The 27,104-nt window shown below is 45.8% G+C and overlaps 1 protein-coding gene across 1 annotated transcript in view; it reads left to right on the forward strand.

The window, feature by feature from the left end:
• The first annotated feature begins 10,234 nt into the window (after positions 1-10,234).
• LOC147697112 (gamma-aminobutyric acid receptor subunit gamma-3-like) overlaps positions 10,235-27,104 on the forward strand; it is a 330,639-nt gene continuing 313,769 nt past the window's right edge. Inside the window, exon 1 of the mRNA XM_086936108.1 lies at positions 10,235-10,514. Coding sequence (XP_086792234.1) covers positions 10,282-10,514 — 233 coding nt within the window. The 5' untranslated portion in view covers positions 10,235-10,281. The remainder of the gene's footprint in view (positions 10,515-27,104) is intronic.

Consider the following 27,104-nt stretch of genomic DNA (forward strand, 5'->3'; position numbering starts at 1 on the left):
AGCTTTTGTTTAAGGTGAGTGACTGATATCAAGCAGCATGGGGAAACGCACAGTGATACCGGGCTTAAAACCATCTACAGTCACCTCCATTGAAAGTATGTTTGTTGAGGCAAACCAAAAGAGACTCTCCATAGGTTAACCTGTGCCCCAAATACACAAGCCTGAAGGAGCAGAACAGGACAATTTACCTCGCCCCCTCCCATTATCACCTAATGTTGTAATTACCATCCCTTGCCAGCACGGCATTTCGTCTGAGGGTTTTGGGGTCAGTAACGGAGAAGAGGACATTCTCGATTCACATTCACAGCCTCAAGTAGATATTACTACCGGAAATGCAGTGCCGGCTATCAAAACAGCGGGGGAGAAAAAAAAGAGGGGGGCATCTAAATTTACCACCAGTAAGAGGAAACAGCCAGTCTGCCAAAAAACCCAACCCACCCCTCTGAGTATGTGGAAACGAGGAGCCAATGCTGCCAATCCTACAACAGCAAGCCCAACTGAGCCTTCAAATGAGGCCACCGTAGACTTGACTACACCCAAAGCTGCAACTAATTCTATTTTTACCCAAACTGAAAACACAAACGCACAAGGTACAAGTAGAAAATTGGATGATATTGTTATTGACACTTTAGTGGACTCTATTCATGGACGCTTAAAAACTTTGGTGGACAAACAATTTAATACTTTATTAAAACGTCTTGATAGAATGGAAAACCTGGCTAAGAAACTTGATACGCAAAGACAAGTGGTTACTGATGTCGATAAAATTAGAGGGGAACAGAATTCTAAACCAATAGAGGTTGCAGCTCATGGTGCTGTGAATATATCATGTACTATGTGTGGCCATCTTAAAAACGATGAATGCCCTAAACCAACGGGTAGTTTGATGCCTATGGCGAATCCGGCATCTGGAAACAGTTCAACCTGTAATAACCTGCCCCAAAAACCAGTACTAGTCACTCCCGTACAGTTGGGGAAGGCCCCCATAATTTCTGCCACTGCCCCTAAAAACATCTCCACACCTAATAATTTGGGTAAAAGCCCACCTAAGGATGTCCTTAATCTACCCTCAGAAGCATGCCCTTATGTTATGATCCTAGCTGGGGTCCCCCCGCTCAAAAAAGACCAATCTGAATCTTGGGACCAACTTAAGAACAAGTGTATGGATTGGCTAATGAAATACAAGGGTCTAGGGTCAACGAATGCTAACGACATCTTAATGGTCTGTCGAGTAGGGTGGGTGGGACCATTAGAAAAGAACATCCCAGGTGACTGCGTAGTGGTGAATTTTAGACGTCCACCCTTGGTGAAATGGCTACTACGAGCTCAAATTTATAATAACACTGCTCCAACCCAAATACAACCACTACTGTTAGGCTTTTTTTATAAACCTCCCCCATGGTCAAGCAACCTTCTAATTCCAACATATACTACACAAAACCGGTTCACAGCCCTGTCTGGTCTAGAAAGCCAGGATTGACCATTAAGTCAAATACTGACCACTACACCTGAACCATTGGAATCTTCAGTCAAATCTCCAATTGTTGTAGAACCCAGAGGCTCAGATTCTAACTTGTATGTGTTAAGTTGGAATATTGCAGGATTGAGATCCAAATTAAATTCAATGGAGTGGGTCGATTTGGTGAGTGAATACGATATTCTGATGTTCCAAGAGACATGGTGCACAAGAGAATTGGTCCTTGACGGGTTTGCGTGTTATAATACTATCGTCCCTAGCCCAAAAATAGGACGCCCGTGTGGGGGTCTTGCAACCTGGATAAAGATCTCAGCCGGGGGCAGCATAAAATCTGTGGCGACAAATAACGAGAATTTTCAAGCCACAATCTACACAAGTGGGGCTTCGATTTGCTTTATTAATTTTTACAATAACGATTTTATATCACTACTGAATAGAAATATTATTAACTTGTTTGAATTTATTGATGGCTTACAAGATGTACAGAGGTATGGTAAAATAGATGGTCTCTGTTTAGGTGGGGATTTTAATGCATGGTTACATAGAGATACTGATAACACCACCCCGGCGCCGACAAGGCACAACACATGCAAAAGGGGTGAGGAGCTTAGCAATTACTTATCCTCCCATAACCTAATCAACACAATGGAAAAGGTTGGTGTTGCCCTCAACAATGACCATTTGCCTACCTATAGAGAGCGTGGATGCTCATCCACCATAGATTATGTTTTTATATCATCTGCACTGGAAAACATTTTAGTTAAGGCTGAGGTTTTAGGTACTAGTCAAGGTGATCATAATTAGGGTTCCCGGTTTTATGGTATTTATTTTTTTTCCATTTCCGTCTGTATTTATCCATATTTATTTTTGGGCATTTTTTCTGTATTTATCCACATTTATTTTTGTCACAAGCAAAAGACGATGCTACAGCTAGTATTTTTCCACATTTATTTAAATTGTGAATGCACACATGCGCTCGGTTGTTATTGGTCAACGCTATGCTATACATTCATCTGAAAACGTTACCATTTGCAGCATGTCCCAAGTATGCCTAAAAGTGTTATCACAAGCCATTGTCTCAGAGCCTTGCAGTTTCTGCCATCGGCAGGGTGCTACATCCTCTTCCCCCACTGCACACCTTACTGCCACACTGAGAGGCTAGTAGCAATGGCATGTAAAGACGTGACTGAATGCCAATTTAGGCCTACATTTCAAACGTTAAATTTTTGAGTGAAAATCAGACGTGGATTTTAATTACTCAATATGATTGTTAATTATGTTAATTTACCCCACTTTCGCTTTCACTGAACCTAATTTGTTAAGCCATTTAAATGGTACTTGCTTATCTTTGTGGCACTATAAAAGTTTTCAAATGTCTGCAAACTGACAGAACCTAAGTGTAGTGGCACTACAAAGCAGGGGCGCAATGCAGACCCCTGCATTCACTGTGGTGCAAGAAGGCGCCCACCCTTCCTGGGGCCCCCAGTCCACCAGAAGGATACGATTATTTGTGACGTAGAAGTGTCTCAGGGCCCCTCAACATATTCTGTGGGGAAGGGGCATTATTTTGTATCATGTCAGGGCTACCAATCAATACACATTGAATCATGCAAAAATGATGTTATTATTTACATATTCACAAAAAATAAAGCAACAAAAATTATGGCAGACTTCTGCACATGAAAGTTTGATTCCCCTCCCCCACCCACCCCTACTTATGAGTGCGCAGAAACCATGGCTGCCCCCAAATCATTGTGAATGGGACACGTTCTTTCCAGCAGGCATATTAACCCTCTCTGCTATAATGAGTCAGAACCTGCACTAGAGGAAGCTTCGGTCTCTCTCCGGGAAGAACTGCGCAGGGAAGCTGTCTCAGCCGGGCTAACACCTCTTAACCCTCTAAGGAGGGGGAGACATCAGATGGTTGGGGGTTTGATTCTATTGAAGTGAATGACTAAATATACTTGCATTTTCCCATTTTTATATATAAATACAGACCAAGGAAAACGTGTTTCCCGTCTGTATTTATATGCAAAAATCTGTTTAAATGGAAAACCGGGAGCCCTAATCATAATCCAATTTTAATAACCATTAGACTCTTTTCAAAATGTCTTACTCGAAGAGAAATAGGGGTAAAACATTTGGTGGCATCCACCGACAAACTTAGAGTAATCTGGAAGGGCATAGATAATAAGGCCCTGTTTGAGCGCATGATTAAATCACATCCTTTATTGGTAGATACGTGCTTATCGAGCAGCGCTGCGGGTAGTGAAATTGTTGAGGCCTTTACCGATCTGTGTGCTGGTATTAAACACATAATCTCTAAACCCGTTATTAACCCAAGTAAGAACCCTAGATGGTTCGACGGCACATGCTCGCGGGCAAATAGAGACCTGCGTGCAGCATTAGCAGCTACACCCAGGGATCTAACTTTAGTCAGATTGCTAAGAGCCTCCTATAATAAAGCAACTAAATCCCGCTCCGAAGCAATACTAAAAGAAAGTTGGGAAAATCTTGCTTGTGCTGCACTACTTAAGGATGTAACTAGTTTTTGGAGTGGAGTGAAGTGAAAGAAATGAGGTCTATGGATTCGGCCATCACTCCAATAAGTTGTAACATACCCAAGGAACTTTGGGAAGAACATTTTACTGGAATCTATACTGCTCCTACAGTGACTTCCAGCATTCACATATGTCCTCCAGCTTCACAGTTTGCTATAACAATTTTGGAAGTCGAGGATGCCATAAACCAAAGCGCAGGGTATAAACCCCCAGGCCCCGATGGGTTTTCTATTGATCTTATAAAACATACACCAGAGTTCTGGGCCTCTCTATTATGCAATGTTTTTAACAACTTGACTAATACAGCTATCCCGAATTCCTGGTCGACCAGTATCATCGTGCCCATTTTCAAAAAGGGCGACAGATCCAACCCGAGCTGTTACCGCCCAATTTCTTTGATTGATAACACCTTGAAGATCTTGGGCAGGGTTGCCTTTAATAATATTAGGAATTGGGCTGAAGATAACCAAATTTTAAATTATTGTCAGCTGGGATTTAGAAGTAACGTTGGTACTGTGGAACAGTGTCTGAATTTGAATCTCATTTTGGGCAAATATACGATTGCCCAAAATGTTCCACTATACTTAGGATTCATGGATTTAACATCAACTTTTGATTTTGTTAACAGATCGCGCCTATGGGAGATCCTTTTAAAATATGGGTTGGATGAGGCTCTGTTTTATTTTTTGGTGTATTTGCACAGGGACTTAAAGGCACGGGTGAGGATATGTACTAACGGGGAGGTTTCTGGTGACATCACTATTGGTAGAGGGGTAAGACAAGGTTGTATCTTGGCCCCTCTACTTTTTATTTTTTACATAAATGAATTGCACAACTCCCTGACCAGTGATGTACCCAAAATTAATGGTAAAATGTTCCCCGTCCTTCTTTATGCTGACGATGCGGTCCTTATGGGCCGCACACCCAATGCACTACGCACTTTAGTTACAGGATTTGTATCCTTTATGGCTAATTTGGACCTTTGTACGAATTTTAGAAAATCTTACATAATTACTTTTGGGCCAAAAAAGCATCCTATTAAGTCTATAAAATTGGACAGCGAATCATTAGTATGTACAAGCACCTTTCCATACTTGGACCTAGCCTTTGCGGATTCTGGCTCTTGGCAAGCCCATGTGGCCCATGGCAGAACCAAACTTTGTAAAGCACTGAATTCCATCATTAGCCTCAGGCAACCAAAACAGGCCGAGGTGGTTGTACCGTTGATTCAGATATACAAATCACAATGTATACCTACAGCCATGTACGGTGCCGAAGTCTGGGGGTATGTGAATTGTAGTGGAATCCAAGTTGAGGAGAACAAGTTCTGTAGAAAAATTCTCGGGGCTCTAATCTCCTCTCCAACCTACATATGTCATAAGGAACTGAACTTATATTATGTGGAGGATTTTATTAGATCTCTCCCAGCTTTGTTTTGGATAAACCTTTGGTAGAATCCTGCTGCCACATTAACCAGAGAAGTAATCACTGACTTTCTCAGGTGTGATAAAGGTGGGAGCATACCATGGCTTATGGCAGTAAAAGACAGTCTAGCAAGTATAAAGCTGGAGCATATATTCACACACCCATTAACAGCAGAAGGCATAAACATTAAATCTGTAAGGGGGCATTGTACGATCATTATCTTAAAGAAAGACAGACTATTGAATATCAAAAAAAAACAATAATTAGATATATGCCCATATTGGAAATATCAAGTACTCAAAACCACTTACCTCAGCAATACCTTAGGAATTGCATAGGGAGGTGGAAAAGGAGCCTACTATACCGCCTGAGGGATGGCAGCATAAAATATTCACTTTGCTTTCCGATAGGATATAACAACAATCTTGAGCAGATGAACTGCCCTTGCGGTTTTGGCAGTAAGCAAACAGTGCTACATTTCTTATTTTTTTGTAAATATTATACAAGATACACAAAACAGTATTTAATTCCTTTCTTTAAGGCAAGGGCTATCATGGATTTTGATCAAGCTTACCTTGAAATTTAAAATTGGGAAGTGATGACCTGATATTCCGTGTAAGCACGTTTTTATTAGCTGCAGTACGTTTGCATGCCTCCATGAGTGAATGAATTTCAACATTCTAAGAACCTTGTAATATTTCCCAGAGCAAATCCCCGCCCTTTCCCTTTTTTTGATACATATCAACACCATCTACATGTTGATTATGTAGCTAGTATTGTGAGGGGTTTGTATCTTGATGACTGTTTGCTTATCATTGCATTTTATGATGTTATATATTATTGATTCTGCACAATCGATCCAAATGTCATTTTTTAATACTGATACTGATGTGGTTACTATTGTTTGATTTATTGCTTATCTTTGCACTTTATTCATAATTTACTGTACAATTGATATAAATCGTTATTTTGCACTTTGTTATCAATGCTGCTAGTTTTATAGGCACATCCAACATTTTAAAGTTTTAACAGTGTCATTTGTATTGGAAGATATGTATATGAATATGTTTGAACATTTTTAATGTAGTTTGTATTTTATTTTGATGGTGATGAATTTTGTTTTTATGGATATTCTTATCCGAATAAAGATTATTTAAACTTGAACTTTGAACTATATTATTTTAGGCCTTTTTTATATTGTCGATATTTTATGATTTTCGATGTTAGTGTTATCTATATTTTTGTTTTCGATATTTTTGCTGTGTACTGTTTATTTTTGTAGTAGTCGATAATTTTTGTTTCTATATATTGTCTTTCGATATTGTGTGTTTCGATATTTATTATTTTCGATAATCTGTAGTCGATATATTTGTAGTTTCTTAATTAAGTATTGGATGTCGATATAATTGTAGTCGATATTTTATCGCCGATATTTTGGCAACTCGATATTGTGGTCAACGATATTATGTCAGTGATCCGTCTTAATGATGACATTCAATAGGCTCAAGTCTTGTGTATATTTTTTGGGGGTTGTTTAAATGTATGTCTGTATGTGGAGAAGCATGGCTCAATGGTTAGAGCGGCAGACCCTGATGCAGAGGTCTGGCCCGGGACCAGCGTTCAATTCCCGCCTCAGCTGCTCTTGGACTCAATCTCCCCGGACCTGAAAATTCTCGCCTTGGTGCCTAGTTTAATCATGGGTCCCACTCTGTGACTCTGGGCAATAGCTTGCCTAATCTCCACAATGGCCGAAGCAGCGCTTGGATGCCTGGCTTCACCTTGGGAGTGCCCAGGAGTGGACATCTAACAGGAAAGCCAGGAAGGGTTTCACAGCGGTATGAATACAGCGCTATGAGACCTCTGGGTAGAAGGTGCTATATAAATACAAACACATTTACATAAATGTGTATTTACACTCTAGGGGCCCGATTCACCGACCTAACTTAAGACAAAAAAATCCTAAACTTACTTCCATTTTGGTATTCACAGAAGGCACTTACTCATTTCGGTATTCACAGAAGTTAGGAGTCCTAACTTTAAGACTCCTAAATGCCTTCTGTGAATACCGAAAGTCTTAAAGTTAGCATTTTTCTCAGTTTAGGAGTAGTAAAGTTAGGACTCCTAACTTTAGGACTCCTAAATGTCTTCTGTGAATACCGAAAGTCTTAAAGTTAGGATTTTTCTCAGTTTAGTAGTAGTAAAGTTAGGAGTCCTAACTTCTGTGAATACCGAAATTAGTAAGTGCCCTCTGAGAATACCAAAATGAGTAAGTGCCTTCTGTGAATACCAAAATGGTAGTAAGTTTAGGATTTTGTCTTAAGTTAGTTCTGTGAATCGGGCCCTAGTAAGCTGCATGTCTGTACTTTCATCGACATACTGACATTCTGTATACATACGACACTTACCAAACTTAATAACATGGTTACTGAATGTAATTAAGCAGCTCTCCTGCAACCAATAAAATCCCTGACACAACATGAGTGTGTCTTTATATGAGTCAACTGGAATTGCGAGACAGTTGTTGCATTGGTGATTCTGCCGTGAGTCCATCTGAGTTTCCATTGTAGCTTACTCATTTCATTTCTTATGATTATGGATCGTTAATGAATCCATAATTCCTATAATTTGACCAGTGTCTTTTGCAGCACAATGTGCATGCTTCTAATATTAATTACACTGTGAAGCATCTGTTCTTTCTTTTAATCCTTTAGCCATGAAAGTACTACTTTTACGCTAGGAAGGTTTCTTACCCACAAATAAATGACTATGGTTGATTTGATGGTAGGGATCCCGTTCGCCCTGATGAAGACCCTTGACCATTTTTGGGCACATGACAAGCTGAAACATGTTGGCAACTAAGGATGATTCACCATAATCATATGCCTTTTCTTTTAAGTCATGCCCATGGTATCCACCATTAGTGGAATTCTCATTTGGCTTACCTTGAGGTATTTCTACACATAACAACCTGGCTCTATAAACTACCCAGTATTTCTTATCAAGAACACCCTCTCATCGAGGTATCATTTTAAGAGGGTGGGATGAGGTTGCCTACAATGAAGTATGCCATAATATTGTGGGTGAGGCTTCCTTATCTAATCTAAACTGCATTGTTCAGTTGATCAGGTTGCTGCAATGTTGATGGAAAATAATTCCTCTTTTGAACACCAGTGCATCTGTTTTGTGGTCTTCCAGTAAGCAATGGACCTACGTCTGGGCATATCCATCCCACTTATAGCCTAGCCTGACATAAACAAAAATCGGTGGTGAGATGCTCGAGGTATTACTCAGGCCACATCTCAGATCATCGTTTTTTTTGCCCACCACACCAGGGGCATAACAAAGGCTCTTGCTGTCCCCGCAGTGCGGTGCAGGGGGCAGGCTTACCCTGTACTGGAGGGGGCCCCCTCAGCACCTACTCATGTGCATGTGAGGGGCCCCTTCATCATATCTTCCAGGGGGACACACATTTTCTTACGCCACTGCACCACACCACCTCAAATCAGACCTAGTCATGTGCAAGCCAGCCTTGATCCTGCTCCTGGCCCCCTCTGTGGGAATTGATACATTTCCATAGTTGTTATCGGTAGCCGGTGACAACACAGACAAAACAAATAATTTTATTTTGATGTAGAGAACCGTTCTTATTTGCAGAGAAAGAGACCGGAATAGTATACAGTTCGGTGCCTTAATGGGTCACTAAAGAACTCACAAACTGTGCTTCCGGCTGACAATGGATTCTGACAGCTGAGACAAGACCACTGGGAAAATATCGCGGGAGGTCCCCGGGGCAGTACTAGTGGCGAAAATAAGACCTGTCGACCAATTAACCGCAAACCGGGTGCTCCCCCGACAACGTTCATAGCTTTCCCACGGAAACACCTGTCGAATAAGCTGAACCTACCCGTCAGGAAAAATCCCACTCAGGCCGAGAATATATTTCCTCCCCTTCCCCCATCAGCCCCAACAATAATGTTCACCTAGCCATGACAAAATGTCGCTTAACAACCCCAACGCACAGACAAAGTTCTAGGAACCCAAAGCTACACCAGCAATACAACTTCGCGGGTTTAGAGCCACTTCCGCTGCCTCCTCTCCCCCACAGTTTGTTTTTGGTTCTATGGCAGCTCTACTCGGACAGACACATTCACACGGCAGTCCTCCCACAGTTCTTTACTCCCACCCACGAGCCCCCTAGCAGAAAGGACAATACCACCATCCGCAGCAAGTGCAGCTGATTATTCCCCAGCAGCGGGAACCCCCAGACTCCGCCGGCGGGGACACATGCCTCTGTGCCAGCCTCGGAGGCCCCTGAGCTAGAGCGCGCAGGGAGGGAAGGCGGACGAGGAGGGTGTGCTGGGGCTGGCCAGCCTGCTTCTTCTGGCGCTGAGGTAACCGACCGCGCACAGGTGCATCTAGCGGCGGCAGCGCAGCAGCTCGGCTGCGCACTGAAGGGTCCTCGGCTCGGATGATGCTGGATCCGACGCTCGACTGCAGCACTGGTCGCTGGTGAGCGCTGGTGTTCGGAAGGCTGGAGCCTGCCACGCTCTGGAAACACGGATGCGCTGCGTGAGGGTCCTCGGAGCGCTGCTCCCTCACCTGGAGCCGATGTTTAACTTGCGCAGCCGCTGACCCTTCGCTGCGCCGCGGATCGCCACATGCACCTAAGCCATGCCCTCCCACGGGCCAGGGGGGGATGCCGATGGGGGGAGCCGGCACGGACGCCTCGCGTTTCCTTCCAATCAATTGAGTGCGAGTTGGTGAAAGTAGGAGAGACCCTCCGGCGGGAACACCTGTAAGAACCTGGATACCTGCTGCATGGTTTGGAGCTGGGGACGTCGACTGCTTTCCGTGCGTAAGGCACAGTTTCCTCGACATGGAACTGGGATTATATTTATAAGGAAGAAAAGGGAGACTTTCTCCAAATTTTGGGATTGCATTGATTGGCCCCTCAGAGCACCGCCGCCTGCCCTTTGCCTGGTTATCTCTGCTCTCATCATGTCAGCTAAGCTCCTGGTTGCTTTCTTCTTACTGTCAGTACTCAAAGCCTGGTAAGTGTTTCCAAAATCTTTGGGCGCTGCGCGCTCCTCTCGCTGCTTGCTTTCTGGTTTTACCGCGAGTGCAGGCTGTGAAATTAACGTAACCAATGCACACACATTCAGGGGGATTACATTTAAAAGTGAGTCTTTAGACGTATTATTAATTGTCATTCAATGTTCCCTCTATGGAAAGGGATGCAGTGTGCACGTGCAAGCCATCTTGAGGGTGCCTGGCTATTCCGGCTGTTGTTTGTCGTATTTACCAATGTGGAACCCTGTGTGACCCTGTTGAGCGAGAACGGCTGGCACTTTTCCAAAACTCACCCCAAGAGTATTTGGGAAACTAAGTTCACTCGCTGCTTGTCTTTTTACACGTTTGGATGCCCCTTGACACACATAGCGCCAAGACGCCCTTCTCTGTGGAACCAGGGAGACGCCTCTTAAGCGGGCGCGTGCCCATTCAGCCGCTACAGTTTGTTTCTCAGAACAGGGGTGACAGAATGAGTGAGGCGGTGAAGGGGGACTGGTGGCCGCCTTGAGAGTTGGAGCGCCTTGAGCCAGTGTGATGGTGGAGTCGCTGCCAGTCCTTATGGATGTGCCACAGCTGGCATTGGGAGGTAGACGTGACGTCATCGCTGCCCTTCACGTCGTTATAGCGGCACAGGCAGCGCTGGGCAGTTCACTGTCATCATTAACACGGTTCTACCAGAAACAGTACGGCCCCATCAAAGTCCCTCTACGGCCGCCTGGTTACAGGGGGTTTTCAAATGCGTTTGAATTGGCACTAAAGAGCCGCCCCAGCCCCCCCCCCCCTCCCCCCCCCCGTCGCTTCTACATGGCTCTTCTTGGGCAGCGACAGAGGCGACATCATTAGTGCATCAGTGTGTCACGGAACGGGGGGCACGCGTGATGGGCCCTCTGTACCCCACTTATTGATATATTTTACTACCCGTGCGTAGGACAGGTGCTTTGGAGTAGCAATGGTTCCTTGAGTCCCGGGGCAAAAGAGGTACATTGCCCCCTGCCTCCTGGTTGAGTAGTGTCGACCTCTCACACTTCTGGGCCACAGTGGCCACATACCTGTTCCACTACGCTCATGGTTGAGGTGGGATAAACATGCGTGCACTCATTAGAGCAACCAGTGTGTCTCGACCCCTAGTGCTTGAGAGGAAATGCCCCCCCCCCCCCCCACCACCACACTAAGGCACTGGGCCTCGGTGCCACTGCACCTGCTGCACCAATGGATCGCGGCGACGATCAGCTCTATGTTCATACTGTCTTGTACTATGGAAGGAACATCTGCGCCGAGAGGGATGGAGCGCATCGGGTGTGTGAACACGTTGTTTACAGTGACAGCGGTCACATTGTGCTAGTGACAGCACCGCCCCACCCCCCACCGTCCTTTAGAGGGAAGGTGACACAAAGCTTCTATCTGGACACAGTGCAACTTTTCCGACAGCCTCCCGTGTCACCGCTGCAACAGGTGTCACAGGCACAGACGCACCTGTATCTTCGGTACCCTTCCCTGCCCCTTCGTGCACCGGCCTTTACAACTTTGACACGCATATATATCTGAACCCTTTCCCCTCACACAGGGTCGTGTTGCTAATTAAGTGTTGATAAATATGCACAAATGCACCAATGACGCGGGAACCATTTACCATAAGGGCAACCAACATCAAAGAGTGACCCGCAAGAAAACGACACACATGCAGCAAGACACTGAGCGCGTGTTCCTCTTTATTGGTCGAGGATCACACGTGGCAGAAAGGCATTTGGGACGTAGATGTCATAAGCACAGCAGGTACTGGCATTTATGGCCGCCTGTAGCTAAAACCAGAGGTAGGAGGTTCGTTTTTCTTCTTGCGTGGGGACCATCACCAGTACCACTCAACTGCATCTAAAATCTTCACCGTGAGTCGAAGTAAACGTGGTAGTTTATTAAAGTTAATTCTTCTGTACTACTCGTTCCATCCTTAGATGCACGACCTGGCAGTGCCGAGGTATGCAGTGCCTGTAAAGTCACCCGGCTGTTAACGCCGGCTACTGCCTGACCATCATGCCAGGCATTGATGGCGAGTGGAGCCGGTGGTACCCTTCAGCGCGCGCTGAGGAAGCGCGCACGGAGCCTCGCGAGAGCACTGAGCACGCAGCAGAACACGGATTCCTAACAAGGGATGCGGGCAGTGCAGCCAAAAGCATCATCATGTGCACGTGGATTAAGACAGCCCACGCACACTCTAACCGGGAAAGGTACACGACACTGCAACAATCAGTGTAGTTTATGGAAACTCGCAGTTTAGCCTCACGCAGGGAAGGATCTTTCGTCCCTGTGGACTCCATTGATTGCCCGAGGAAGGTAAAGTAAGGCGACCCCGCGGGGAGCCCGCAAGGGCCTCCGGGAAACATCAGCTTGTCGAGCAGTGATAGACGTGATGCAGACTGGATATTTTATTTACATGAGGTTTCTCCATCTGCTCTTAACGTCGCTAAATTTGTTCGCCTCGATTTCAATGAGGCTGAGCAGGCTCAGACTGCATGGGGAAAAGGACAGTGGGTTTGGGGGGCTAAGCTGGGATCCACGCCACGAGGCAGCAGCGCTAAGTTTATTCAGGCAGTAACATATTTTTTCTCTTAAGGGCCCTCAAATGAATGCTTCCGGTTATTGAGTTGACCCCGACGTGCATAAAAATTAAAGTCTTCGCCCACAGACCTGCCTTTAGAACGTGTGTTTCCCCCAATTTGTTTGAGAAAGCGCGCAGTAAATGAAGGACTTTGCTTTCGCTTTTGAAAAAATAAATGCTGGGGCAGGGAGTCCCCCAACTCTTTTGGAGAGGAACAAACTGGTTCGCCTCACTCTGTTTTGCTGCCCTAGTTCAGTCTCGTCCGGTGAAGCAAGGGGCTGGCATTAACACATTGGCAAGGGTTGCGTTTATTCCCAGTCAGACCTGGGTCATGGATTAGCGTCCACTTTCCCATCTGCAAATGTCCAAAAAATACATATTTTTACCGGTGCGCTGATCTCCCATATGGAACAAAACTCAGCATGTGCTGAAAGCACTGGACAGTTTGCCACCCCAACGCCACCTTCTTTCTTTCTCTTGCTTCCCAAACAAACCTCAGTCTCGTTAGCAGACAGGCCAGGTGGAAGTAGCATCAGAACAACTGATAGCTGGTCTCTGGGCACCTCTGGGCGCTTCTCCTTTCATCCTGCTCTCATTCGCCTTTCTATTTTCTGCAAATCCTTTGCCCTTTGTAATAAAAGGTGGGAACCTCTCGGTATCTTAGCCGGCCTCGAAAAGTGGCGTTTTATTCCTCTTCAGTCACACTCTAATTCCGTCGTTTATCCTACTTTAAGACTAGGTACATCCGATTGTTTGAAGACCCGTTTTCATTCATATTTGAGCTAACAGCTCTGAGCTGTGGCCAGAATTGGAATGGTGGAACCCGTTGCACTGGCTGAGTTTTCGGGTATTGCACTTTTTTTTTCTGTCAGAGGGTACTGCTAAAAAAAAATACTAGTTTCCCCTTGGTCTTAAACAGTAAATGGCGGAGCACATCAACACACATCCCCTAGGTTTTAATTACAATCTTTCTCTCTCTCTCTCTCTCTCTCGCTCTCATCCCACCACCTTTCTGTCCTCGGGCTCTTTCTAAGTCTCGACTCACCTCTCTCCTAACCGCTCCCTCCTCTATCTCTTCCCCTTTCCTTTCAGTTTTCTTTGCGCGTCTCCCAGCCCCTCCATTGCCCTTTTCCTATGATCCTTCCCTCTCTCCCCTTCTCTGTCTCTCTGTCCATCTCTCTCTGCATTCCACATTTCCCCCATCAGGCGGCTGATCAACCCCGGCATTACAAATCACTGCGTGGAACAAGTTTGGTTTTGGAACCGCGGGCCTGCGACAGCTTGCCAACATGTAACCCTCATACTGTGCTGAGATCAGGAATCATGGAGAGAGAAGAGAGACAATTCATCAACCTAATGATCTCACCAGGAGTTACACTTGAAGCGTTCATTTTGTGACCAAGCAAGAATGCAGCTGTTCATGGCGAAGGCTAAAAATAAAACTTACCAGACCAGGCAGATGTTCAAAAGCATATTTTTATGAAGGGCTGGGGAGGCAGACATTAGGGCAGTACTACTCACTAAAGTACTAATTCGAGAATACATTTTCCTAAATAACATTTAGGCAGAGACATCCCTTTGACTGTATCCACCACATCTGACAATTCACTAAAAGCCAGTGGACGCCCCAAGGGACACCGTACTTCCGGGGGCTCATTGTAAAATAGAGTGCTTGCAAGGCAGAGCAAAGGCATCCGGCTGGCTGGTTGGTTGATAGCTTTATTTCGATATGCAGTTATCATAAAAGCATTACATAGAAATATAAAACAGCACATCATAAATATAAAAGACTATTTCAAATTAAGAACAGGTAAAAAAGAAAGTACATTTGTACATAGAATAAGTTAATTAAAAAGGAATTAAGTTGAAATGGAAAGTCTTTTTAAGCGAATCAACCATGCCCATTTAAAAAATTTGGAAACACCACAGACTATGGGGGAGGAAGTATCAGTTAATAAGATGCGTAGCGCCACCATGTGCTGGCGAGTTCCCAATTGTCTGCAAAGAGGTTTGAGCCAGCGTCTTCTTGGGCGGGAATAATCGGGGCACTCAAAAAGAAAGTGTGCCACCGTTTCGGGCCGAGTTGAACATAGGGCACAATGCGGTGATGCCTGCACAGGCATGTTCCATCTTGAGAGTAGGTCTCCTAAGGGTAAGGTACCCACTCTGAATTTGATGTAAAGTGCCCGATCTACTGGTATTGTAATCAAGTCCAGATAGGGCTCAAAGGCCACCACGTCTTTGATTTTCAAATAAGCTGCGGTGGAGTTGCAGTGACGTGGATTGCCGATGAGCTGGGCTGAAACCCACTCCCAATATAGTATTTTTAGGATTGCCTTCGGTGGGGCAGATTTTGTAAACCAACAAGACCCCAACCCCAGTTCCCCCAAGAGGTTTTTGATGTCCCTTAGCCACTTGATCTTGTGCCAACCACCCATTCCCATCACCTCTGACAGCCCATCCGCATAGGTTTTCAGTTCAGGGACCCTCCACAGGCGTGCCCATAAAAGGAGGGGCCGGAGGCGGGCCTGATCTTGATCGGTTTACATCCCGCATCCAGAAGCACCGGGACTGTTGGGGTACTGAGAGGAATAGCCAGAAGATCCTTCAAAAATTTGTTCTCTGCCTTGGATAGAGCCTCCATGTTTCCAAGGCCCCATAACTCCGCCCCGTATAGTGATGCTGTGACAGCTCTGGCTTTGTAAATGTCAATTACTGGAGCTACACATTGTTTGGATGAGTTGCGGTACTCCCTTAACAATGCTCCCCCCACCCTTTTGTGGCTAAGGATCAGTTTATTGATGTGGGGAGACCAGCTCATGGCATCACTCATCCGAATTCCCAAATAGTCAAATTCGGAGACTCTCTCAAGAGGAACAGAGTTCAGGACTGGAGGACGACCAAGTTTCCGTGGAGGGTGCATGATCAAGTATTTCGTTTTATCCACGTTGATGACCAGCCCTCTTTTTAAGCAAAAGTCCTGAAAGCGGTTCAGAAGCTTCTGTAGACCCTGGGGAGTCTTTGAAATAAGGAGTGTGTCGTCGGCAAACAACAGGGTTGGGATCCGCACGCCCCCAGGGAGGGTGCATCTGCTGGTTCGTCAAGCAGGTGCTCTACCACACCATTTACGTACAAGGAAAATAGTGTGGGAGCTAATACGCATTCCTGTCGTACGCCCCTGTGGACCGGGATCCTATCGGTCTTTTCCCCATTCTGGCCCCATCGCACCTGTGCGTAGTTGTCATTATGTAATTTAATGAGGAGCAACAGAATTTAGGGGGGCAGCCCAAGACCCTGCAAAACCCTCCAGAGCTCCTCCCTCGGAACCAGGTCAAAGGTAGTCTTTAAGTCAATAAAAGCCAAATAGAGACTGCCTTTGCCCAGCTCCACCACCTTCCAATGTAGAAGCATCAATCTGAACACTTGCTCAATAGTTCCCATCCCAGAACGAAAGCCCGCCTGGAAATCAGACAATATATGCTTTTCGTCCACCCAATGAAGAATCCTCCCCAGGATCGCCTTACCCGCCACCTTTTGGGTTGAGTCTATCAGGCTTATCGGCCTGTAGTTCCCTGGTTGATCCCAACAGCCCTTTTTAAAAATTGGAACAACCTCTGCCCCTTTCCAAGACTCAGGGACAGGACCTCCCGCTAAGATAGTGTTCAGAAGAGCAGAAACCAGTTTACCCCATTCACTCGGGTAGGCTCGAAGTAGGTCCCCTGGAAGCCCATCAGGGCCAGCTGCTTTCAGGGGTACCAAGGATTTAATAACGTTCGTGACCTTCCGTACAGTAAAGGGGTCGATGGCTCTATCCAATGAGCATGGGGAAAGGGAAAATGGCTCATTAAGAGGCCCTTCTACTGCTGAGTATAGTGCCCTGAAGTGGTTAAACCACGTCTGGGATGGAATCGTACAAGTCCTTAGAGTGTCATCAGGACGATTCCTGGAGCCCACCAAGTTCCAAAATCCCTTAGCGTCCTTCCCTCGACTAGCGGCCAAGAGATCCCGCCAAAAGTTATCCTCCCACTCTTTTTTTGCGGTTTTCATGCAATGGGAATAAAGCTTCCTTGCCTCCCTAGTCCTTATTTGGGACTTAGATTTCACAGCTTCAATAAGGAGTGTCTTAGAGTCCCTGCATTTATGGTTGAACCAACCCTTTCTTTTCCTTGGATGTGTCTTAGCCCCAGGGTGTCTAGTTTGGACAATAAACAGGTTGCTTATGGCTATGGTCAGATCACAAAATGACCCAGACACCCCCGCTGGCCCTCCCTCATGAGAGTCCAAAATGTCTAGGACTGTGGCTAGGAGCTGCGTTATAATGGTCACCTTCTCTACCGAAAGTGTGAGCTTAGCCCACTTCAGCCGTCTGCCGCAGTTCGAGACAACTGTTTCTCCTGGAACAGTGGTGCGTAGAGACGGACCCCTATACCCTCCAGCCACCAAGGAGTCAAGGCAAGGGAGAGCAGATTGTGATCGCTCTCGACGGACGTTATAATTACCATATCTCTTACTGCGCTCCATAGGTGGACGTCAAGCAGAATATAATCAATTCTTGACGTGTGGTTAGGCCTATTAAACGTATGGGCTCCCACTTTGTCAGATCTTGTCCCGCCGTTAAGGGCCCTCAGGTCAAATTCCATAGTGATAGTATTAATCTGGAGTGCCACTTCCGTCCATCTCTTGATTGGGGTTAGCTCTAGAGCCGGTATCCCCCTCCTTTGATCTTCCTCCTCCTGTTCTAGGGTGACGTCCGAGCCAAGGGGCTCGAACGTACAGTTAAAGTCCCCCGCGACCAGGGTACATAATTTGTAAGGGGGCAACCTAAGCAGGTTCTCTAAGAGAGCTATAGAGGGCGATTGTCTTCCTCCCTTTGTACCCCGAGCATAGATGTTATAAATGTTTAGAATGACACAACCCCGGGAATTTTTTAGGGTAATGTTGAGGAGATCCGGACAGTTAGTTTGGTGCTCCTCTACCCTACAGTTAAGGGAGGCGGCCACCCAAATAAGGAGGCCTCCCGAGGGGCGTCCCCTGCCTGATTGCGGGTAAATAGCAGGTATAAAGTGGGATGAATAACCCACCTTGTGGGTGGGCTTCCTGCTCCAAGTCTCCTGGAACATGCAGATGGAATATTCCTCCACAAGGGCATTCTAGTCGGGCAAAACCAATTTCCTATCTAATCCAGCCACGTTCCAGCTGAAAACCCTAAGAGGTGGGTCTGTCACAGCTGCAGCACTACTGGACTCGACATCGCCGCCCGTGTCTGCCTCGACCTGGATAGGAGAGCCACTATCATCTACATTAATGTCCCGCCCCTCACCTAGTTTCTGTCTAACCCCAGGGGCTACATTCTTTCCTGTTGGGATAGATGGGCTTATCAGCGTTCGGGTGAGATGGGGAGCTCCACCAGATGTAGAATCCCCCCGAGCCTCCCCAAAGGAATCAACAAGTCAATACCCCATAAGACCCTAACCCGACCTTGGCCATAATGCATGCGGCTGGAACTGAGATGTCACGGGATACCGTTGGGTACCAGTGTTGTTTTGGCAGGTATCCACATAGGATGTGCCGAGGTAGTTCGTAACTGGCCGCGGGTAGAAATATGATAAGTCCACCACATCGATGCCTAGACCACCCGCAACCTGATTGGAATTACAGATTGCATGGGCAACTCTAGTGTCCTGAAAGTTAACTACCATGCAATCGCCTTCAAATAATTTCTTGCCCTGTCCTACCCATCCTACCCTACGCACTCCAAGAATTAAACCATCCACACCCCTGGGTAGAGGTTTATTGGCTTTTAGCCAGTGCATGGTTTTATTCTTTAGGGCCTGGTGAGTTTCCAACTGGGAATCCTTCAGAGTGGGGATGTTAATAAGAACAGCAACGTAAGGGTGACACTCTGGGGGGGGATTTACTGGCAGACATTTGGGGGCAGCCTTCTGTGGTGTAACCGCTGAGGAAGCAGCTCTCAAATGGCTCGTTGCTGTTTTTGCCTTTGCGACTGAGCCAACTCCCCTGGCATCCACTGTTGACTGAGCCGGTCGTTTTGGCTTAGATTGGTCGCCTCCCTCTTGCAACTTCATTTGACCTGGTTTCATTTTTACATTCTTTGGTAGCTGGGGGATGTTTGCGTGGACCTGGGCAGTATGGGTAATGGTTCCTGGTTTAACGGTAGCAGGAGTCACAGAGACAGTAGTCAGGACCTTACCTACTGCTGTAGTAGATGCTGTCACTAACGGTGGTATTGCCTAAATTAAGCCCACTGTAGCCCCCTTTCCATCATTCCCAGCCGTACTGTCCTCTCTGGCTCTAGACTGGAGTTTAAGAAGGGTTTTCAAGGAAAAAAAGTTATCTAGGGTAGTCTGCTCAAACCTATCTAACCTTTCCCCCAGACCCTTAACTTGATCAATAAGCAGGACCAGTAGGGACTTAACCAGGTTCTAAAGTAGCTTTAGGGAAGGCAATTCCTGTGGTGCTGCTGGTAAGGCAGTGGGGATAGGGAGTGCCTGCACTGCTTCAACCGCAGGTACCAGAGGAACGTTACTTCCTACTGGATCAGGGATCAGCGTAGCAGGACCGCAGCTGTTTATTAAGCCGGGGCCTCTTGGCGCATGCTTCCTCGGGCACTTATGAAGTGATGTAAAGCTGCCCTTACGAGTACTCACAGCCCTTTTCCTTTTGATGCAAACCAAGGAGTCATGGCTAAGCACGGCAGCTTCGAGGCCGAGGGAGGATCTTGAAGGGGTAGTTGACAGTCCTGGCCGGTGGAAGGGCTTGGCAACACAAGGGAACATGCTCCCGTGACTGCAGAACTGGGACTAGGGGGCAATGATTGTACTACCAAACTTTCCAACCTATCAATACTTGCCCCTATTGCAGCAAGCCGTGGCTGCTCGGACTCGATCCTAGGGAGAGGGGGGGTGGGATGGATGGAAGTTGGAGACGGGGCCTGTGCCACTGCTCCTAAGGAGGAGCGTCTCACCGGAAAAAAATCTTGTGAGAGGCGGCGCTCCGTCATCACAATCTCCTTTTCTATAACAGCAGCTACTCTAGTGATGAATTTATCCATCATACCTATTGTTGTGCTCCCTGCAGCCCCCTTTCCTCCACCCCTCAATGCTTTCCCTGAGCGGGTAGACATAAAGGTAACTAAACCCCCTACCAAGATACAACTAACTTTAACTCAAAAGAAAGCAGATGACAGGGGGGTGGCCCAGCCCAGCCTCTGACAGCCCCTGACTGCCACAGACTGCCTGCCCTTTGCCCGGGCTTCGCTCGGCGTCCCGCTTACGTCCCGCTGAGCGCCAGGCAAGCTGTTAAATAAGGGGCGTTGCAGGCGGTGGGGCGTGTCTCGCTGGGGGCACGGCCGTGCACACCTGAGCAGCGCAGGGACTCCTGGTCTTGAGAGTCCTTGCTAGCACACGCCTTTTGCTGAACGTAGAATGCTCCTCCCGGCGACTGTGACCGGCCAAGCAGCCTCCACCCCTCGCTGCTAACCGCGAAGCGGGTGCGGCGAGCAGCGGCGGAAAGCGGTGGTATCCCGAAGGATAAAGGGCAGGCTACTCCGTGGCTGCTCCAGCAACACCCAGGTAGAAGTCAGCGTTTGTGGCGACTGGCTATCAGATGCACTCGACATGAGTGTGTTTTTAAGCCATAATTTATCATGGTGGGAAGGGGGGTATCAGTGTTGCGGCAGGTGTAGCGGCACCGTGCCCCGGAGCATGGGAATGCCACTACACCCATTATGCTTATATTGTTCTGTCCAAATAGTAGTTTAGGAGATTATTTGTCTCCCGTGCACAAGGAAAAATTACTACACTGATGGTGACTGTAAAAACTCTAGAAAAGGAGAAACATAGAAAAGTCCCTTAGTTATAATGTATCCCATAGGTCAAGCGAAACTATGCTGTCAAGTAAAGTGGCACTCCCAATGGCTAATGCCTAGAGATTTATTTGTTTTGATTTACCTGGGCCAACCAGTTGTATCCACCTATAATTTACGAATAAAGAAGGGCAGTTTTTTATAAACATACAGGAAAATGAGCAGGTTTAGCAGGAAGCTGGACTGATGATCCCAAGCAGTGTGTAACAAATTATCTAAAGATCAGGTGGCAGTTACCTGTGGCACGTTCTTTGGGGTAATAAGCCTCCTCAAGAAGGTATTCTAGTGCCCCCCGCTGACCTCTCGGAAGACTTTCATCCGGGCTCTAATAATCCGCCGTCTGGATTATAGAAATGCACTGCTCGCAGCATATAGCCAATACCTCCAATCAAAATTGCAGGTGGTACAAGATACTGCTGCCCAACTGGTTAACTAACAACCACCGGGCACACCTTCAGCCCCCGCTCAAAGTCCTTCATTGGGTCACAGTAAAGAAAATAGCAATTTTTAAACTTCTCTGTCTGACCTATAAAGCTTGGGCAGACAAAGTACCTAAATATCTCCAGGAAAAACGGGTTCCCTATCTCACCCAAATAAATCTCAGATCAAGGACCTGCTCCTTCTCCGCCCCCAACGTAATCGAACATTTAAATATGTCTGTCGGTCCTTCTCGTATCTTGCTCCCAATCACTGGAATGAGCTCCCCCTTTATATTAGGGCATGCACAGAGTTTTCAGGCTTCAAAAGACATCTCAAAACCTGTCTGTTTTAATAGATGCTTCCTGACCTGTCTGTTACCCAAGCGGGGAGATGCCCCTTTGGGGGTGAGTCGCTGCACGATATCTATTATCCATTAACATAACAATGGCAGTGCATTTTCAGTGAGGTTACCTTGATCTAGTGGTGTGTGATATTAATACAATTTGTTTTGCATAATTACCCAAAATTCAAAAAATGTTCTGCAAAATTCAGCAAAATGCAGAATTGGCAATTTAGAGCTATATTTTAGCATAAAAGTTGTCCTTCCACAATAGACCAAGAATACATTTTGCGTATAAAAATATAGAGTAGGTAAACTCAAGTGTCGCAAACAACAGCTGCACGCATTAAGCCTGTTCACATTGTTACTGCACTCCACATAGTGTAATGGTGTCATTTAATTATATTTACGTAATAAACGTAACGCAAAATTATGTGGGATAATCTTGGCGTAATGGACATTTTTGTCAGGGGTTGCTTTAATACACCCATTCATTCATGTCGGTCATAAAGGCAGAAGGAACTATGTTCATCCCTAGCCTGTGTTTTAAGGAGGTGGAACTAGCACGTGCATGCTGGGACAGTATGCTAGACGGGATGAGCCAGTAGATATTGTAGGAGAAAGCAAAGTGAAGCAAGGGGGGCAGGAAGTGGGCCTGGCAGTTTCTTGCACAAAAGGTTCTCAGATAAAGTTAAAAGCAACAGCAAGCACATTATGAATCTCTTTAGCTCAGCTATTTCCCATTCAGGGAATGGTTCAAGTGGGAATCAGTAAGTAATGAGGCATACTAATGGAGGCGTGGGCTTTTGTAAGTTTTAAGTATGGAGACTTCTAATTGGGATTTATATAGGGTTCACTCTATGGATTTTTTCTTCTTCTGATGATTGAAAATTCTCATGTGTCTCTTTACTATCAGTGCAGAAAATTGGTGTGCAGTGTAGCAGGCAGTGCAAAACGCACTCACATACAAGCAAACACATCTTAATGTGTGATACGAGATTCAAACCCAGTCCCATATCTTTAAGAATCATCAATAGTAGGCATTCTAGGGTATAGCCTTAGTGCCTGACGTGGAGGGCTCTGCCGGCCGTTGAAGGCCCACTCCAGTGTTAAAGGCCCAAGCTGAAGACGAGAGCCGTTAACACGGGACCGGGCCTTTAATGACCAGAAGAGCCCACTACGGAGGTCTCTAAGGCTATCAGAACATTCCGCCCCCAGAGGGCAGAATGTTCTAATTTGGAAAACAAAGGCTTCACAGAGCCGAAGGGGGTTGGAATCCCCCCGGGCTCCGTGAGGCCTTTATTCTCAGCTATTACTGTGAACAAATATTGGAATGTTGATGCTCCGGGCTTTCCTCAGCCATTAGAAGTCCGGAGCACTCCTTTGTCTTCAATGGCGTGCTCAACATTCCAATGCTCTAATATTTGTTTGATGATGTGAGCAGGAGTTTTGAGATCTACTGTGACATCATTCACCTGGTGTCTCCTTTAAAATGCCCTGCCAAAGAGATATGAGGCAGAGATGAGAAAGACTGCAAGAAACTGAATTACAATTGTTGTGTGCAAACCAATGCATTGTGTAGCCTGAAATCATGTGTTGTCATGTATTAGGGGATACACAGGGCTTTATTGCTTTTCTGAGGTCTAAGTAATTGCAGATTTGCCATATTTTTCTCTGAGGCTGTTCAATGTTTTTACAAAAAAGAGCTTTATCAATGAAGGTTCTTTTGAATAATGGGATGGTAGAGAGAGGGGCAATGCTTGAGCTGAGGTTTCTGCTTTGACTGTAGAGTCTGAGTTTAGATTGTAGAAAGATTGGCCCTGTCTGATTGTCCACCCAATGAGCAATGCAGAAGGCTTTGCAAGAGATTTTTCATGTAACACATAGCGAGTACAGGACCTTCAGAGAAGAAGTAATGTGTCCCGGTCAGATCAGTCTTAGAACTTGTCTGGCTGCAGTAATCTGAATTCATTGTAGTCAGTTGAATAAGTGCTTAGAGAGTAGAACATACAGCCCATTAACATAGGCAAGCTATGACAGCATCTGCACTGATGAGGGCCTGTACCCCGTAGGGAGATCCAGGTAAGGAAAATGCAGCATAAAGGTGCAAAACAACTTTGGTCAGTTGGTTAACCCTGAGTTTGGAGAGAGAGATTGAAGTCAATGATCGCACCAATGTTCTATACTTCGGTTTAGATAGCTATGGGTCCTTCAACCCCCTTAAGCCGTGGTCCAAAACATACTATTTCAATTTCTGAAGAAATGAGTATCAAGTTTTTCTATAGTATCCAGTGGTCCATTCCCTCCCTCTGACTTACTGCACCATTAGAAGAATGAGCTTAATCCCAGGAGACAGTAGGAAAGAGGCATAGAAGGCAGGAGACGTTAAACATCAGATGAGTAGGAGTCATTCTTGAATTCTACAATAATGCTGCCTTCATAGCCAGGAGTTTCTCATGGTCCTTAAGTAAACCTGAATGATGGACTTCTGTAATGAGGGCACAGCCTTATCTACCAGCCAGAGTTCAGTCATGGAAAGTGGCTCCAGGTGGCAATCAATCTTAATGTTTTAGATTTGCAGGCTTTTCTTGTTTAATGATTTGGCATTAACAAGGATAACACATCCATAGCTGTTGGGGAGACAGAAATCTGAAGAACTCCCAAAAGGAAAAGAACAATTGATGATCCCTCTCACTGGGATGGCAGTAGAGGATGTGAAGACAAAGGGAGAAGGCAACAAGGATGGCTTGTCCCTTGAGGAAAGGGAACAACAATGATCAGATTCATTGGGATGTCAGCAGATGATGTGTAGAGGAAGGAGGTGAGCTGCATAGAAGAAAGGTGGAAACTCATGGTTAATGTTGCCAGCATGGCAACAGAGGAGGATGGCACAAAACAATCAAGCTAGAAGAGGAATGATTTCATGGGTTGGACATGATGGTGGATTGTGGTGGAGACAATTGCAGGGGAGATAAAGTGGTGAGTTGTCAATGCATGACTTTAAGGAGAGGATATAGAACATGCATTGTTAGTAGCAAGAGGTCGGGTCAGGATTGAGTAGTAAGAGAAGGAAGAAGTAAATATTATCTCTACAAGACATAGCTAAACATTTGTTTTCTATATTCTATCGGCAATAAGGACAAGGAAATTAGAAGTACAGAACAACAGTGCATCTCATATTGTCTTTGCAACCTCCAATCAAGTCAGACATGGTAATCAAAATATGTCAAGGCTCCCAAACACAATGTTTTGAGACGTGCTGCCAAAGATCATCAAAAACTATTTTAACATTTGCACTCAATGCATAACCTATTTGATGTTTTATATCATAAAACACTTAAGTAAATATGCACAGGACCTAGATTATGCTCGGAGGAAGGTTAAAACCCCCAGTGCAGTGAGGAGTCTAAAACACCATTGCATAATATGCTCCATGACAAAGAGTGCCCACTGTAAATCTGCACTCTCCGTCCAAGCTGATATATTTGAGGTACAATCACTCACCGACGCCTACAATTCAACCATCTCCAACATCATGGAGAATATTGCTCCACTTCAACTAAAAAATGCCTCATCAAAAATATCCAAACCTTCGTATAATGAAAACCTAAACTCTGAACGCCGCAAGCTTAGGGTATTTGAACGGTCATGGGGAGTCAATCCTTCAGCGGACCAACTAAAGCTCCTTAGAGATGCCAGGAGCTGATACAACAAACAAATCAAGAGTGCTAAGGTGACTTACTTCAGACACCAGCTGGACCAAGCGGCAAACCTCCCCAAGAAACTCTTCGAATTGGACAGACAACAATCAGTCGTTGGCTCTAACCAATCTGATCTTGGTGGCAACCCACCTTCTTGCAATGATCTTGCCGCCTCCTTCACGGATGAAATCTCGAACCATCTCCATTGACCTCGCCTCCAAGACGGCTCTACTACCTTCTCCCATTACTGCCTCACACATTGACTCCTCAGCGAGGGGTAAATTGACCTACGCGAAAGCCAAGAACAATGCATCTTGGTGCACCTTTACCACCTTTAGCGAATACAATATCTTCAAGATTCTTCAGAATATCAACCCTTCCAACCACTTCAGTGACCCACTGCCCCCTTCTATCTTCAAAGAAATCAAGAATGCTCTGATCCCTACATAGACTAGGATTGTTAATGCTTCCCTAGCACAAGGAATGATCCCTGAATGCCTAAAAGCAGCTCAGGTAACACCTATACTGAAAAAAACTAACAGTGACAAATCTGATCTTAATAATTTCCGCCCCATTTCCAACATCCCCACCTTAGCGAAACTACTAGAAAAATGTGTGCAATCTCAACTCTTTGCCCACATAGAGAACTACCAACTCCTAGACCAGCACCATTCAGGCTTTAGGAAGTGGCACAGCACCGAATCGGCTCTCACTCATGTTTTTCATGACATCTTAATTATGCTCAACCAAAATGAATCCTGCCTCCTGATCCTTCTCGACATTTCCTCCGCATTTGACACGGTTAATCATAACAACCTGCTATCCATCTAGCAAAATAGAATGGGTTTTTCTGATCAGGTGTTACTATGGTTCTCATCCTTCCTGCAGCACAGAACTCAAAGAGTCAAGGCAAACCACTCTCTCTCCCAGCCCTCTCCCATACTCATGGGGGTCCCACAAGGATCTGCTCTATCTCCTGTCCTCTTCAATCTTTTCCTGGAACCTCTTGCTCATTCTCTAAATTCAATGAACATTTTCTTCCACATGTATGCAGACGACATGCAATTATACCTGAGAATCTCATCCTCGGAAAACATCATCTGACTCAACACTACCTTAATGTTTACTCAGAACTGGTTAACAGTGAATCATCTACTCCTCAACACCTCTAAAATGGAATTCTTGCTCATCTTCCCCCAAACTAGATCTCTGGTTGAGCCACCTCACTACCTTTAACACCTTAGCTGCGTGTAAACATTTCTCCCCAGTGCTGCGCTGTCCATTAGAACTAGTGCTGAATGGACGTTCAATGGTCGTGCGCAGCACTGGGGAGGTAGCGCTGCTGACGACCATTGGCCGTCAGCAGCACTTAAGGGGTTAATTGTACGCCTCTTATCGTAGAAACAGCCAAATCTCTCAGTATCACCACGGACAAGCACCTGAACATGAAAGGTCACATCAGCAATGTATGCAAAGGAGCCAACCACTTATTGAGATCTCTAAGAAATATCAAAACTTTCCTTCCTCCAAATGATTTCAAGCTAGTGGTTCAAGCGCTTGTCTTGCCGAGGCTAGACTATGGCAGTGCTACCCTCTGTGTCCTTCCCAAATACACTCTGGCTCCACTAAGGG

This window comes from Lissotriton vulgaris, chromosome 8, assembly GCF_964263255.1.
Source record: "Lissotriton vulgaris chromosome 8, aLisVul1.2, whole genome shotgun sequence".
Lineage (NCBI taxonomy): Eukaryota > Metazoa > Chordata > Amphibia > Caudata > Salamandridae > Lissotriton > Lissotriton vulgaris.